General features: G+C 33.3%; 1 protein-coding gene across 4 annotated transcripts in view; it reads left to right on the forward strand.

Moving 5' to 3' along the window:
• ZNF644 (zinc finger protein 644) overlaps positions 1–15093 on the forward strand; it is a 118308-nt gene extending 103215 nt beyond the window's left edge. For all 4 annotated transcript variants that reach the window (XM_060139594.1, XM_060139592.1, XM_060139595.1 and 1 more), the window contains 2 exons: positions 12546–12648; positions 13395–15093. In XM_060139594.1, the coding sequence (XP_059995577.1) occupies positions 12546–12648; positions 13395–13587 (296 nt within the window). In that variant the 3' untranslated portion in view covers positions 13588–15093. The remainder of the gene's footprint in view (positions 1–12545; positions 12649–13394) is intronic.
• The last annotated feature ends 1534 nt before the right edge of the window (positions 15094–16627 follow it).

Below are 16627 nucleotides of genomic sequence, written 5' to 3' on the forward strand. Positions count from 1 at the left end.
ACAGCCCCTACTCACTTTTAAGAAACATAAAAATCACATGCTCCCTTGGAAATTCTGAAACTTTTCCCCTTGTTTTCAAAATCTTCTTGACCAGTAGAGCTACATAAAGGATATTTTTGCTGATTATTCATGGCAGTAAGAAGTTTTTATGGGCTTTATTGTTTTCCAAGTGTAGAATTCTTTTTTTTTTTTTTTTTTTTTTTTGCTGTATGCGGGCCTCTCACTGTTGTGACCTCTCCCGTTGCGGAGCACAGGCTCCGGACGCACAGGCTCAGCAGCCATGTCTCACGGGCCCAGCCGCTCCGCGGCATGTGGGATCTTCCCGGACCGGGGCACGAACCCGCATCCCCTGCATCGGCAGGCGGACTCCCAACCACTGCACCACCAGGGAAGCCCCCAAGTTTAGAATTCTGTATTATATTTATAAACTCCAGATGCCTATTCTCTTCTTCCATATCAGTTTCACTGGTGTAAAGCAATGGTCCCAACCTGTTAGCCAGGAGGTTTCCACTGGGTTATTATAAGGGATTCATCAATTCATATGAGTAAAAGGCATTAGTTTTCAAGAATATGTAGATGCTGTTTTGATGACTAAAATACAAAATCATTTTTTAAAAAACTTACCTTAATCTAAGTATATCACAAAACTGAGACAATATAAAGGGAAAATAAGTAGAACTAAAGCCTCTGTGCTCCTGGTTCAAGCAGACTTGATTCATGTGAATTGTTAATTATGTGGCCTACTTCGGAAGAAAAAGCTTAGATATCCCTGGATGAAATGGTAAAGGCCTGCTTGGTTACCTGTGATGGAATAAACTCCCAAGCCTTCTTAGAAACCACCAGCTAGCTCCTGGCCTCGTCTCTGGGAACTGGTGGCTTTTTGAGAAAGAGAAATATTCCAGCCAGCCTGAACAGAAGGAAAAGGATGCCCCTCTGTTACTCTAATATTTATTTACTGATGACTCAAATACTTCTAATGTGATGGTTCTCAATCTTTGGGGGGGTTATTGACCCTTTTGAGACTTTGAAAGCTATGGGCCCCATCCCAGAAACATGCACTTATCATCCACAGATAAAAAGTTTTATTATATGTAAGCGTTACATATCCCTTGAAGTTTATCATCCCTGGGGCCTTCCTCTGGTGAAAAACTAAGAAAGAGGAGATGCCAAATAAAAATGAAGTGTAAAGAACACAAAACTGGGATTCTGGAGCCCTAAGAAATCTTTCTCTTTTTTTAAGAATTAGAAGATGCTTAAAATGCCAGAACTGTGTAACATCAAACTAATTTATATGGTCACAGATATAAATCCTAACTTAACTAAAAGGAAATAATGAAGAAAGTAGGAAAGTTTGGGAATTAAAGACATGGAAGAGGTAGCCATACTTAGAATAGAGTTCAGTTGTCAAGAAAGAATAAACTTCACATATTTAAATTTTGTCCAACGCTGACCTAGTTTATTTATCATCCTTTGGGCAGGTTCAAATGAATTGTTTAATAATTTCCATGTGCCTTCAGTTGTGGATAATCATTTATGAAGCTGTTTTACTGAGGTTTTTTCTTCAGTGGATTTTTATCTAAAGAGACTAGTTCCAAAGGGTTTACTTTATATCCTACATTGCAAATTCAAGACATCTTCTTATTCAAGAATTTATTCTAGTTAATATAGACTGCAGTATTGGAAGACTTCTTTTTCAGGTTTTGTTCTCTTTAGATTGTTTTACATGCCCACACAGATTTCTTTTTCCTGGTTGATTCTTTATACAGTCTAATAAGAACATTATTAATTTTCATTAAAAATTAGAAATTTCATACAATTTATAGTAAATGCCTTTAGACTTTTTATTTTAACTGCTGGCTTTTTTGTGTTTAATAATATTTTAATTAAATGATATCTTTTTCATACTGGCAGTATTAAGAACACAGTATATTTACTAAGTTATTAATAGAGTGACGGAGTCTAGTGCCTCTTTCACTCTCACGAGTGTCCTGGATTGCACAATAAATTATAGGGTCACCCTGGTTATTAAAATTTTTTAATATTTAAAATTATTCAAGGCAAAGTGTATTCTATCAACTTAATCTGCAATCAGGAACAACAAAAAATATTTTGCGGTCAGAGTAGCAGTGAATTTTTAACAGGTAAAGAAAGGGAAGTAATTGAAGTCCAAGTAGAGAGAATGCTGTGAAAGTAAATATATCAGTAAGTTGAATACATGTTTGCACAGTGCTTTTCTGTGGTAACATAGCAATCTGTCGTCTCCTAAAAAGAAAAGAAAATAACAGTGGTATTCAACGTTTTTACTAGAATTCCATTTTACATCTTGACCTTGTATACAAACTCACATTCATACATATACACACTCACTTGTTCACTCACCTGAATTGAGTATGATGCACTCTGATATTTTCTGTTTTATTATTTTTAATTAAAAATAATAGTGGTCATGACCCAGTAAATTGATCTACTACCCACTAAGAAGTCACTACCCACAGATTGAAAACATTCCCCTTAAGTGTCTCTTTTAGAAACTGATACTGACTAGAATCAACAACAGTAACAGTTTAGAAATCATAACTCTCCTTCTGTGGCAGCAAGTGAATTTTCTTTACTCATTGTATTCAAATGTTTAACTATAGATCATATTTTTCAATCAACTGCTCACCTTTGGTATTGAAAGTAAATTGGAAATTTCTAGCTACTTAAAATTAATGTAGGAAATATATTTTTACATATGCAAATATGTGGGGGGGGCTTCATTTAATTATCTTCAGAATACTTCCATGATAATATTTTGGAAGTAAAACATGATGGTTGCTGTTCTACAACAACAGACTCGTCATTATAATTAAAGAATGACTTTTCCAGTGAGAAAAAAATAAAGAAATTGATACTAGACCCTTTTCAGTCAGTAACACTAATGCAATATGTCTGCATTCTTTTTTAGTGAAGTCATTGTTTTATTTTTCATACCATCCACTTTTAAGCGGAATAGTAGATTATGTGTTACTTAATGGGATCTTTTGCCTGTTTTCAGCTTTAATGGTATAATTGGCCATAGGGGCCTGCAACAACAAGCGCTAATGAACATATAACACAGTGCCAGGTGCTGAGTGGGTATATAAAAGCCACTAGAAAAATAATTCTTTTATTGTAGAAAGTGCTGTAGGAATTCTTTCTGCTGTGAGGGAAAGAAAAAAATAGTATTGTAAAAGCTTTTCAAGGTGTATTACTTGTCCTTTCATGAGTGTCTTCTGTGGTATCTTTTAAAATATTATAATATTGCATCTTCAAGAAACCACATCCTTTTATAGTGATTCATTCAACCTGAAAGAGTATAAGAAAATTTCAATCTTATTATGATTAAACTCTAAAGGAGCAAATCAGCTTCTAATTAAACCAAATACCTGGATAATTCCTCCAGACTAGGCTGTATGAGGGATACATAATGAGATGTGACCCTGTATTAAAGAACTTAGGAAAGCATTATTGGCAATACACACAAAACTGTCAAAGTTAGAGAACTATGCAAGATACTATACACATTAATAGTATATTGACTGTATGTGCTCTAGGAGTTCAAGTTGTTTGTTTAGTCTAGGCCTCCTTTCGAGGGGAGCTGGGAATTAAGTTGAGTTTGTTTTTTCCTACTGTTTTTTTTTTACTGTTTGTCGCCTTGTTAAGTAGAGCCTCAAAAAGAAAGAAAAAGGAAGAAAAGATAGCTCATGCTGATATGTTTCTTACAATGTTTAAAGTGGGAGGGAAAAATAAAAACAGTAGTCAAATAAAATTTCCGTTCATTCAACAAAAGTTTTAGCTGTTTATTGTTGTACCAGGACTGTGCTAGCTCTGAGGCTATAAAGACCCTGCACTCCAGCTGCGTAAACTTAATGATGGTGATCTGTTAGGACAAGGACAAATGTACTGTTGCAGAAAGCTTTGTAAGGTTTCAGCTAGACCCTGAACGTGAAGGTTGAGTAGTTTTAAACAGAAGAAGAGATGAAGTAGGACATTCCAGGTAGAGAGAACAACATAGCGTGGGATAAAGGGATGGAATTTGGAGTTCAAAAGGTGTTGGGAGAATCAGTTGTAGGTGTTTGGGAAGATGATAACACCAGAAAGATGGGGTTGATGCTTTGAGTGCTTGCTAAAAAATTTAAGAAGTCATCGAAGAATTTTTTAAAATAAGGAAATGACGTGTTCAGATTTGTATTTGAAAAAGCTATTTCTCATAACAGTGAAAGATGGGTTTCTGTAGTTTCTTGGCTGTAACTTATTCTGTGGTACTATTCTTTTTTTTTTTTTACTGATGTGGTACTATTCTTCATTAAGAGTGTATGTCTGTATGTATTTGTCTGCCCAGTAATGTGTGATTTATTCAGGATTAGCAAGGTAGTGAATGGTTCAAGTTGAGTAAATTTTCTGGATAATGGATGACTAGTGTCAAAGTTGATTTCATCCTAACCATTTTTATGGTAGTGTTTCTAAAACGTTATTCCTGTTTTTGCCTTGCGAAACAGTAGACTGAATATAATTTAATTATTTGAGTATTTAGAGTCACGCTTACGGATGCTAATTGTTGTATTATGCCAGCAAAAATCGGGCTATTTGCCCACAATACTGAAAAGCGATTGGCTGATTCATTCACTAATTCAACAAGCATTTTTTTCAGCTTCTTGATGGTTTATGTATTATGCTAAGTATTACAGAGATAAATTGGAACTTACAATATGGTAGAAGCGCATATATGCATAACTAATACAAAACAAATTTTAAGTGCCAAATTATAAGTGTGCATGAAATACTGTGGAAGTTAGGATGAAGAGGAAGGTATTTTCAGCTAGACCAGGGCCCAGCAAGGTTTTTGGAAGTAGAATCTGATTTGGACCTTGAAAGATAGTTAATTGAAATGGAAGTGGGGGTCAGGGGTGGGGAAGGAGTATGCCTGGGACTGTGTGGAAAGTTTATTGAAAACACTAGGAAGTAGGAGATAAGGGAATAGAGTTGGACAAGTAAAGGACATAGAATGCTAGAATGCTAACCCATGATGCTGGAATTAATTTTGTAGGGAGGAGCCAGTAAAGGTTTTTTTTTTTAAAGAATTTGTGTGAAGCTTTTAAAACTGTTTTTTAAATAAAAGTTAAAGGAGTTGGTGGGGAAGTGGAGAAATTGTAGATGAGGTCATTTTAGGAGTCCTGAACCAGGATAGTGGCAATAGGAATGTAAAGGAGGGATAGAAATGTCTGGATAATATTATGGAAGTTAAGTAAGCAGAACTTGGCAGATTAGTTAGAGGTACAAGAATAAGAGGAAAGAGATGGAGATGGGTCAAAGTTTTAAACCTTGTTATTGGGAAGATGGTTATACCAATAGAGTTAATGAGTCTGCTACCAGGGTGTTTGGTAAGAGAACGGTGGGCTTCGTTACTTCTCTGGCTGTCATTTATCTAGCAACACAACATCATCTAGGTATGTACTGTTAACAAAGCAAACAATCACACTTACTCAATCAGTAAGTTTGTTTTTGGGAGAATGGAGCCTAAGAGTTTTGTACTATTGTAGCATAAAATATTTACATTTTATGATGCCTGCTTTTGCTGGTCATCGGTTATACAACTTAGGAATTCTATCTGATAATCTTTTTTGACCAATATTTTGTTTTTCATAAAAGTGTTAACTAGTCCCCTAGCGTTCCTATTGGTTCTGTTACTTACCAGTTTTCAAGTTTTGTTTTGTTTTTTTAACAATTAACTTAATCTGGGTATTTATGTTTGAATTTTTTTAACTTGTCTAATATCTTTACATCCTTAGTTGTAGTGTTGTGTTTGTTATGATTTATGTTCTGACATGAATCTCTTGAATGCTGTTTATAATCTGGATTAAAATTTAGTAGATTTTACAATAAAAAAGTATGTTCTGGCCAGACCTAAATTGTAGGCAGATCCACTTCAAGTGACTTTATGGAAATAATAAAATAATACACAGATTTTTTTTTTTTGGAGGTTAGGGCAAGAGGATGGCTTGCTGGAGACTGGTGGTCCCTCACTTAAGTAAGAAGTGGAAAAGTAGGATTTACTGTTTTTTTGTTGTGTCTGGAGTTTGAGGAATAAGGTTAATTCTTGCTGTCCAGTGTTTAAAGTATATATTTAATTGTGGCCTTAGCTGGAAGTTAGCTAAACCAGAAATTACCTAGTCAACACCATGTTTGTTAATAGTTCAGATTTTGGCTGGAATGTAAAAAAATACTTCAGAATTATAAAAAGCCAAATCAGATCTATTGGGATTATAGATTTGTGATATTTAGATTTACTCTTATAATTATTATGAACTCTAATTTAAGTTGAACATGATTATATTAAAGATAAGTTAACAAATTTTTAGGTAAGGTCATTTCCTTAACTAATTTTGAATAGGAACAATCATTGAGTTACTTCTACTAAATATGAAGTGGTAATTTGGAAATACACTTTTAGAGGGCAGGGAATGTGATTATATTCAGGTGATTCTAAACAAATGTGATTTAGAGCAGATTTGCCATTGTGTATTTTAATGTTTATTCCAATTTTAGATATGTCTTTGTCTTAGAAAAGTGGTTGATATTCAATGCCTATTGGGTTTAGTAAAACAGCATGCAAATCCAACCTACCTTAAGGAGAAATTTTAAGTTTTTTTTTTCTTACCTGTTACCACAGGTACCTGTTAACTCTTAATCGAATAATAAACAGCTTATACCTGGGGGATTGTTAGTTTTTAGCTTTTTGCAACCTAAAAAAAACTAGTCTGCCTCCAATTTCTGTTTATAAAGATGTGTGATAAAGTTTCATATTTATGTTTAGCTTTTCCCTTCACATTGATAATGCTCAAAGTATCATTTTACTAATCATTCCCTCTACTTTGAAATAGCAGAGGCTTCTAGACATTGAATGTATCGATATGTACTTTTTCTTGTCCCAAGTAGATAACTTCCTTTGAACCAAGCATATAAAGCTGTTGCTACCCTTAATACAACCTCCTACTTTGTAGGGCAAACTCAAGCTACCTGACTCCTCTAGACTAATATTAAGCCATCAACTTAATACTTACAGCAAAGGAAATCTGCTTTTCAGATATTTTTCACTTCATTCTCTTCCAGGTAGAATGTTAAATCATGCTATACCTAATTAACTTTGCCATAATTGCCCTGTGATTCTAGGTTAGTTACTGTTTTTAGTCATTGAGAATGGAAACTCCAAAAATAACGAAAGTAACTTAGGGTACTAAAAAAAAATCCAATTTTAGAGTGAAACTATCAAGGGAAAATGATGATGAAAATATGCTTCTGAGGTTGCTAATTGTGTATCTATATGTTTAATTCTGATTGGAAGGGGAACATTGCTTTCATAACAATAAACTACTTAAACTGCTTTATGTGTCCATCTTGGGAAAAATGACTGGTTTGATTATGGCAGTGTAGGTAGGAATGAAGAGCTGGTGTTGGGAGTAGGGACGTCCTTTCCATTTTTAATGGGCTATATAGAGAGTGGGATTTAACGATTTTTCTCTTAATAGGTTTTTTTTTTTTTATGGGCCAAGAGAACTGAGGGCAGCCTTTCTCATTTAGGGTAGTTGTTACTCAGGACCCAGAACTGGCTACATAATTTGCAGGATCCAGTGCAAAATGAAAATACAGTGCCTCATGTTCAAAAATTATTAGGAATATCAAGACTGCAACAGCAGAGCATTAGACCAAGTATGGGACACTATAAGACCGCACAGATCGAACACTCACAAAGTCTGTCTTGCAGGCGCTTTTTGCAAAGAGGAAAGTATACACTGAAGAACAAAGAATTTAGCTTCTCAACAAATGACTTTCCCAAACCACATCCCTATTTTATACAGGCTAACGTGTTTCTCCTCACCCCCTTAGTTGGGGCTGAGGGAAAGAAAATGCTGTTGGCACAGTCTTTTATATGCTTTTGGCTTATGAACCTTGAAGGATAATGGCAGCAACTAGAATTGAGTTTGTTTATCCATCTCATACTTCTGCACCCCTTGGGACATATGCATCCTCTTCCTACCTCGCCACTGGGACCACCGTCTCCATCACCAGCTTGTTAATAATGGTGGTAGGAATGTTGGGCTTATCTGTTTATGTCATTTTTATCGCTACTGTTTTCCTGAATGAGCTCATAGCTACAATTGCATGCTTACCTTATACAGGCCAACTAGATGGAGAAGAAATTTTCTTCCCTCTAGTAGGGCTATAGCATGCCTCTTATTTTGGATGTGTATAATCTGGCCATTATACTAAGTTTGACTTTACCCTAAATATGCCAACAACCAGTTAGGAACAAAACAGAAGAAATAGGGCTTTTGACTAAACAGGCAGGGAAGGGTGATTGCAAATAACAGTATTTTGGTGGTGAATGTTAATTTAGTTATGATGTTAGTTCTTTACCATAGAAGCTTCAGATGTTTTTAAGAAATAAATCTCCATTCTTTGAGGTCATTTGTGTAGTGAATTAAAAAGAAAATGAAATTCATTGAAGCAGTTATTGTATATAATGGGCAGAAAGGTGGAAGTGGCAAAAGGACTTATGTTAGAGCCCAAAGTAAATTACTTTTCTTCTATGTATAAAACTAATGTCTCAGAAAACAGATTTGAATTTGTATCTGTCGTATTATTTATTGATTTGCTTTTTGCTGATCCAGTTTAGTTCTTTAGGTACAGTTGTTGTTTTGTTGTTGTTGTTGTATTTCGTAGCATAGCAGTATGATGTTCTTTTTGAGGGCTCATAAGTCTGCTGTATTTCTGTCTCATTCCTATTTGATCAAAACAGATGTTTTACTGAAAGGTATATTCTGAAAAAATTTTTATATGACCTTACAGCTCAGCTCAATTCATTCTTCTTACAAGTAAAATATTACTACCAGTAGCAATGTAGATCTTTTATAAATCAGATAACTTCAAAGTTTTTTTTTTTAATAGTCTTCCGGTTAAAATTGATCACTTTAAACATGTCCTGCCACCCTAAATAGGAAGATCTGAGTAACTGGGTTTATTCATTTCTAAAGAAGTATTTATACTCAAGAAAAAGAAAATTAAGAATTTCTAAAACTAATCTAGTATTTTTTGTAAATTTCAAGTATAGAAACAATGTTAGATTTAAAATACTTTGGAACAGAAAAACGGTATGTGTGTGTTTTGATTTTTGACAGTACCAAGTAAGTGCAAATAAAATTCTGTTGTAAAGAAAGGCTTTGTATAAAGTTATCTATTTGACAGATTATTCATGTAAACAACTTCAATAAACCTTAGGCTATTTGTCAGAAATATTGATGAGCTGCATTATACTAAAACTGACTGTGTTAGTGATGTTGTTTTTAGTGTTCTAACAATTCCTGGTACAGTCCAGAATAAAACTGCTTTTCCCTCTAGAGACAATAAAATCTGTTAAATGAGAACATTTGTATAATAGACATGTTTGTACATCATCTTTTTCATTTAGTGGAACATTTTGGAATATTCTTTTTTTTATATACAGATCTTTCTAAAATTTTGGGCAGTATTGTAGGGGTGATGGTTGGATGTTGATATTAGAAAAAATCATTCCTGTCAAATGTATTCATATTTTACTTCCTAAAATAAATGACATTTCAAGGGGTAAAAAATTTTAAAGTGATGATGGAGATATTAAGATACGGAGATACTTATGTGTAATTACCAGAGTCCCCTGGTTTTTAATATCTTAACTTTATGGACAAGTTTCCAAGGATTCCCAGTTCATGTGATTCCCTAAACTTATGTGGAACTCTGGATACTGGAGATTCCCAATCATATTCTGACAGAGTTGTTGTACTTTCCAAAGTCATAATACCTTCAAATACTAATTACTACAAAAACTATGGTATTCTCACTTAAAATTTAGATCTGATCATTCATAAAAACAGCCATAAACTTAAGAGTTTCTAGAGTTCATATAGTATCAAAAGTCAGAAAAAAAATTTTTTTCCCTCGATTAAAGTCAAAAACATTTCTATACCTGAGTAAACATTTCCAGTTCCTTTTTTTTTTTTTTTTTTTTTACCTCCTGTATGCTGGCCTCTCACTGCTGTGGCCTCTCCCGCTGCAGAGCACAGGCTCCGGACGCGCCGGCTCAGCGGCCATGGCTCACGGGCCCAGCTGCTCCACGGCATGTGGGATCTTCCCGGACCGGGGCACGAACCCATGTCCCCTGCATCGGCAGGCGGACTCTCAACCACTGCGCCACCAGTGCAATGGACCCTCCAGTTCCATTTTTTAAAGTATCACAGCATCTAAATGTAACTTAAATGCTTTGTAACTGATAAAACATTCTTTTGCGTGCTTCCCCATCACCCTCTGTCCTTCTCCCTCAATTTGCTTTACACACCTAACATTAGCATTCTGTGAACAAATATTTAACGGATTGTTAAAATGTATTTTATTTGTATCCTACAGTAATTTATTTACATTTTAAAAGGAAATTTGAATACAGTGTGGCAATTTTGACAACCAGCAAGCTCATCAAAGTAAGATTCTATCTGTAATCTCATGATATACCAAATGCTTGCTCTGTTCCACGTAACAGGGACAGGGATTGTGTGTAGTTTACCTTATAGATAGGGAAAGAGTAGCTGACATCTAGTAGCACTTAGCCCTTTGAGTTCCTTAAACTCTTTACTTCTAGTGTATGAATTTCTTTAAAATTCACCTAAATTCAAATTGCTCACCAAAGCAACTAGGAAAAAGAAAGTGCTGACTACAGAGTATGTGTTACCTCATTCTTCTTACTGGTTATGAAGAACCTAGTTTCTGCATAGAAGCTAGACTGGCCAGTGAAGAATTTAAGTGTGACTGCTAGCAACATTCATTTAAACAAATGATACAGAAATGTTCTACAGGAACTATAGTCTATATTACATAGAGGTAGAACAGATTTCTGTTCATATGCTGTCTAAATGTCAAAGGTTAAATTGCTGGGTTTTTCTTTATTTTTCACTCCAGAAGTATTTGTTGAGTTCCTACTATGTGCCAGGCTCTTGAATGAGCTAACTAATGAGAACCTTGTAAGATTTTTCTGTTCCAGATTTTGGTTGTTTAACTTTGAAGTAGCCATTCTTTAATACTTAACTTGACTTCCTATATAGTTCTTTACTTATTAGATTCTTCTTCTGAGGATAAACAGAGAAAGACTGTAAGACCTAGATTTTACTTTTAAAGAGGCAGGTGACAGGAAGCGAAAAACAGTGGCTTGAATGAGATTTAGGCTTCTCATGGTTTTTAATTTTCTATATGACATTTCTGTTAGCATTGCCACTTGACTACTGTAAGAAACTATGTTTATTGGTTTTATAATAGTAGCATCTATTCTTTTGGAACCCAGACTTCGAACAGTTCATTTCACGCAATCATTGAATAGCTAGTTCCTATTCTCTCTTACCTAGAATTTTTCCAGGGGATTTCATGTGACAGGTTAACAGAAGGAAAGCCATTTGGACAACTCTTCTGTTACATTTGTTTCCCTCCCCCTTGGATCCCTAGAGATAAATTCTTACCATCTCTTCCTGCTAATTGACCAGCAGCACCCTGGAATACTATCATCCCTTTGTCTAAAGGAATGGCGTAGTTTTATTCAAAGAATAAAATGTTATGTCCTGTCTATTCCTACCTATAAAAAATACCTTTTTTCTTTATTAAATTAGATTTTTTTGTAATAAATGATTGAAGGAAAAGTCAAGTAACAGAAAAATTTCAAGAACAGTTAGCACTAGAATTTTGATCCACTTTAATGTAAAAATCTTGTTTTCCCCTTTTTAATCACATTTTTAAAATAAGGTATAGGAGAAAATATAAAAGGAAAAAAACGTAACAAACAGTTAACTTCTGGTCCATTTATGAACTTATGTGAGGTAATCTGGATCTGTATTTGTTTTCTAGGAAAATAAAACATGTGCTTGTTTATTGAGTTTGAAATTGAGTTTAAAAATGAAAGTTGAGCATTGTTTGCCCTTTCAGATGTAGGGCTAGCATATAATTTTAAGAGCTATTTATTATTATAAAATTCAAAGTGAATTGGTATATAAAATTGATTTTTCATTGAACTTTTTCCTGTTTTCAAAGCATGTGAGATCTGATTAATGGAGAAGTAATCAAATGCAAACTTAATGATCTCACATAAAAGGTTATAGTTTTCCTGGAAATAAGATTTAACCAGATGTTAATGTATATATATGATCATAAGAGAAAAGATTACATTGCTGCAATAATTGACCAATTTAGTCATTTCAAGTTATTTTAGTTACATTTTCTCAGTTCTAGTTTGATATGGTAAAGCATTATTTGAAAAAGGAGTGCAGGAAGAGTGTATGCTGATAATATTACTGCTATTAGAGCACCAGCTGCAAGTTAGTGCATGCTTTAGGGAATACAAATGAATACAGACTTTTTCTAACTTGATTTAGATGGTCTGACCTTCCTAGAAATATAGTATGTATATATACTTGGAATATATGAGAAATGTTAAGTCTTTTTCTTCCCTTTTTTAGCTTTAGATTGTAAGCAAAAGAAATCAAGGTCAAGATCTGGAAGCAAGAAGAAAATGCTAACATTACCTCATGGTGCTGACGAGGTTTACATTCTCCGATGCAGGTATATGCCTATATTGCCAAATTGGCTCAGTTTCTTCAGATTTTGCTTTGAGACATATTAGCTATTTTATTCGGGATTTTTAGTTTGTGGCAGAAGGTGCATTCTCAAAAATCAAGTTACAAATGAACTTTTGGAGACAGACTTAAAATCTTATATGCTCATAATATGCTATACTTCAGCAACTAATGAATCAAGGTTTTTACATTAGCTAGGATACTGTGATTTGTAAAAGTGTCTTTTGTTTTTGTTGTGTTTTATTTGTGTGCTTTGTTTGGTTTAATTTGATATTTTTTTAGTTGTCTTGAGTTCCTGCTTATTGGGAATATATTTTCTCTCCACTCATACTTCTAAGTGTAGCTATACAAACTCATTCACACCTTCCATACTCATCTTCATGCAGTTTAAGGAATTCTGAATTGGGGAGTGGTCTTTTGAAAAGAATAGTGCATTTTGGAATTAAGAGTTGTTTTAAATATATTAAGATGTGTGGTTGTTAAGACCTTTTAATTAATTTTAACCTAACAGTAATGTTCCCATCTCTACAAATATTAGTGGAGTTATTATGAATTGGCAGTTTTGATATTGTATTAAAGCATTTTGACTTTATAGGTGTTTAGAAACTATTGTCAAGTACTATCTCCAATACAGAGTAAAGTTTGCTCCTGTGTTTATGGATTTTATGGGAATTGGTTTTAAATAAAGGGAATTGGTCATGTTAAGAGAACTGTTATCAACTTCTTCTCTAGGTTTTGTGGCCTAGTCTTTCGTGGACCATTGTCTGTTCAGGAAGACTGGATTAAGCACTTACAACGACACATTGTAAACGCTAATCTTCCACGGACTGGAGCTGGCATGGTGGAAGTCACGTCACTACTCAAAAAGCCTGCCTCCATTACAGAAACTTCATTTTCTCTACTAATGGCAGAAGCAGCTTCATAGAACAAGAAAACCTTTTAAATAGCAAATTTGAATTGGATGTAAATTTGAAATTCTTTGTCTTTTTTTTAAAGCCACATTAAATTATCCGTTTATAAATACTAAAGCAGGAAAATGGGGAAAAGTGAATGACAGTGACATCAGAGCAAATTGAGTGCTTCAAACAGTAAGTAGTCTCTATATTTTGTATAGGATGGGAGATGTGTTTCTGAGGTTTACTACGTTTTGTCAGTTAACTGTGTTCACTCAATGATAGATCAGTACACGTAAGCAGTCATTAATAAACTGTTGCACATGGATACTTAAAGACAGACTTATTGGAAAATTATGTTTTCTGCAGTGTTACCAGAATCAAGGTTCTGTTTATTCCCCACAAGACTTGCATTGAAAATTAAGATATTATATTTTGTTTGTATATATTTAGTGTTTTGTATAATACCAGGAACCGCTAACTAAATTTACTCAACTTAGGGCATTAAATATCATGTACTTCATAGTTTGAGACTGTTCACTCAAATAGGGCAGAGTACTATTCTATCTAGATGTGTAAGTGTTTTTTTAAAATCACATGGAACGGTTTTTTTTATACTAAAAAGTGGAGGGAGATTTGTTTAAACAAGTATTTCTAAAAGAAATATGTACATAGTCCTGGAAATTATTCATGGTAAGGAAATATTCTTTACTCCAGTTGCATTTCTCAGACAATAAAGTGGTGCATCCATGCTACCTCCTACTTTGTCAACAAAGATGCTATTTACCCTTTACATTTTTGTATCATAATAGATTTTAAAAATCTAATGTTCTTTATTGCAAGACATCCTTTTGTTAACAGATTTGTTTCTTTTTAATGTTTTACCTAAAATTTGACATGCTTACAGGACAGGTTTGCCTCTTACTTTATTTAACATTGTAGAAATGTAATTAATAAACAATGCTCACTACACAGTTTAGAATAGGCTTTCTCATTTATATTCTCCTCCAAATTTGATCAGTTAGCAAAACTTAATACACCAATTGAAATATTTCTACATATGATGAGAATGTTTACAATTTAAATTTTAGAACTTGTTTTGGATGTGACTATATGTACGAAAATCGTGTAACACTATGCTCATGCTAAGAACCGACATAATGGAATTACTGAAATAAATGTGCTGTGAGGAATGGAAAATATGGTGCAGATGTCTTGGTCATGATAAATTGTGATTCTCCTTTTAAACTCTTCCCAAAAGCAAATTAATTATTTTAATCTGAAATTAAATTCCTTTACAAATAACAGTTTTTGTATGCAAGCACCATTTCATTTTATTTCATGTAGTATGGCTAATACTATAGTTGAAACAAGGATATGCATTGATACTTTTCTTCGTATGTAAATAAAGTTAAGAGCAGTTAAAATAAGGAGTATTTTGGTAGAGTATATACATACCTCACTGCCAGTGAAATTGCTTTCCTATGGTATATCTCCTTACCAGAAAAATCTCTAAATAAAAAAAGACTTAAAGAAAATTATAATGTCTATAGTGTGAAACATTTCTTATTTTTATCACTGGTGGAAATGGTCCACTTGAAGTTGTGTTTCATTTGATTTATGTTGTTTATACTTAGCAGGTTACTTTATTCACATACTTTATATGTAAAATTAGGAGATTGAACAAAATGGATCATTCCCAACCAATGGTCTCCTGATCCCTGGGTTACTAGATAAGGGGAAAAGTACTTATAAGTTATTCTCATTTTTCCAAAGGCCTCATAGAAGCTGTTTGCTTCTCTATAATGGTGAGTCTAACTAAAACATCAAATTTCTTAACTTTTGACTGAAAATTTACCAAGTCTGTGTATACCAGTATTCTCTTACTGAATAAGTTTCATTGATATGAATATATTCTATATTTAAATAGAATATATATTTTTCATTGGAAGTCATACTACTACATAGCAAGTACAGTTCAGAAATTAAGGGAAAAAAAAAGATTCCTGGTGGGAAGACTAGCAATCACTAGAGCCCCTTTCAACTCTAATGTTTATAGTTCTTTGATTTAATTAAGCCAACTATCAAGATGTAGGAATATAAGTAGGTAGTTTGACCACAGATTTCATAAGCAAACCTAGATTACATTTTTTATGTTAAACTATTTCTAAAACAATATTTCTCCTTCTGGATATAAAAAGAATTAAATCACCAAAATACAATAATTCAAATTGGAAACAGTAAGCCAGAGGGATTCCTGAAAAGTAAATTAAACAAAGAACATTTTTCATAATAAAGATATTTGGGTTTCAAAATTTTAAAAACTTCTTAGGGAGCAAAGTTTGTCTTTTATTTGGCAACTAGAAAGTTAATGATATATTTTAATTTGGCTTCCACTGGAAGAAAATTATAAAATATTGTCTTAAGTTACATGATAGAGTTTCATGTTAAAACATGCACTATTTCAGTCTTCAGTATTGCTGAATTTTCTTTTATAATTCCTTTATTATTGCCTAAGATGTTTGAGCCTCTTTTGTATTTGAGCTTCTTTTTCTTTTTTAAAAAAATCTTGTTAAAAGCATTGATTTATTTAATAGCATCAAGACAAAAAAAGTTAACTTCTTCAAAAGTAGTATTTTCCACTATGCTTCTTTAGAATATATTTAGAACCATGGCATAGCTATAATATCTCTATTTTAGATTTCACATGCTTAGTTATGGGATAGAGGGAATGATAGTTTTTCAGTAGTAATTTAATTAGACAAAGTTTCTTTTAAGGACATACACATAACCTCTCAGGGACTATACAGTTAAAACATACTGGTCCAAAATATAGCTTTGATTTTTTTTTCTTCACTAAAAAATTGTAATATATGCTCATTTTAGAAATATTAAGAAAATGAAAAAGTAAAAAATGGGGAAAATCTCCTGTGGTATTATGACTCAAACACATTTACTTTTTTTTTTTTTTTTTCTTTCTGTATATGATCTTTATTACATTCTGGTAGTTTTTGTCAATTCCTATTTTGGGTACATTTGTCACGATGGAGTACTGAATACAGTTTATCTGCA

This window comes from Lagenorhynchus albirostris, chromosome 2 (genome assembly GCF_949774975.1).
Source record: "Lagenorhynchus albirostris chromosome 2, mLagAlb1.1, whole genome shotgun sequence".
Classification (NCBI taxonomy): domain Eukaryota; kingdom Metazoa; phylum Chordata; class Mammalia; order Artiodactyla; family Delphinidae; genus Lagenorhynchus; species Lagenorhynchus albirostris.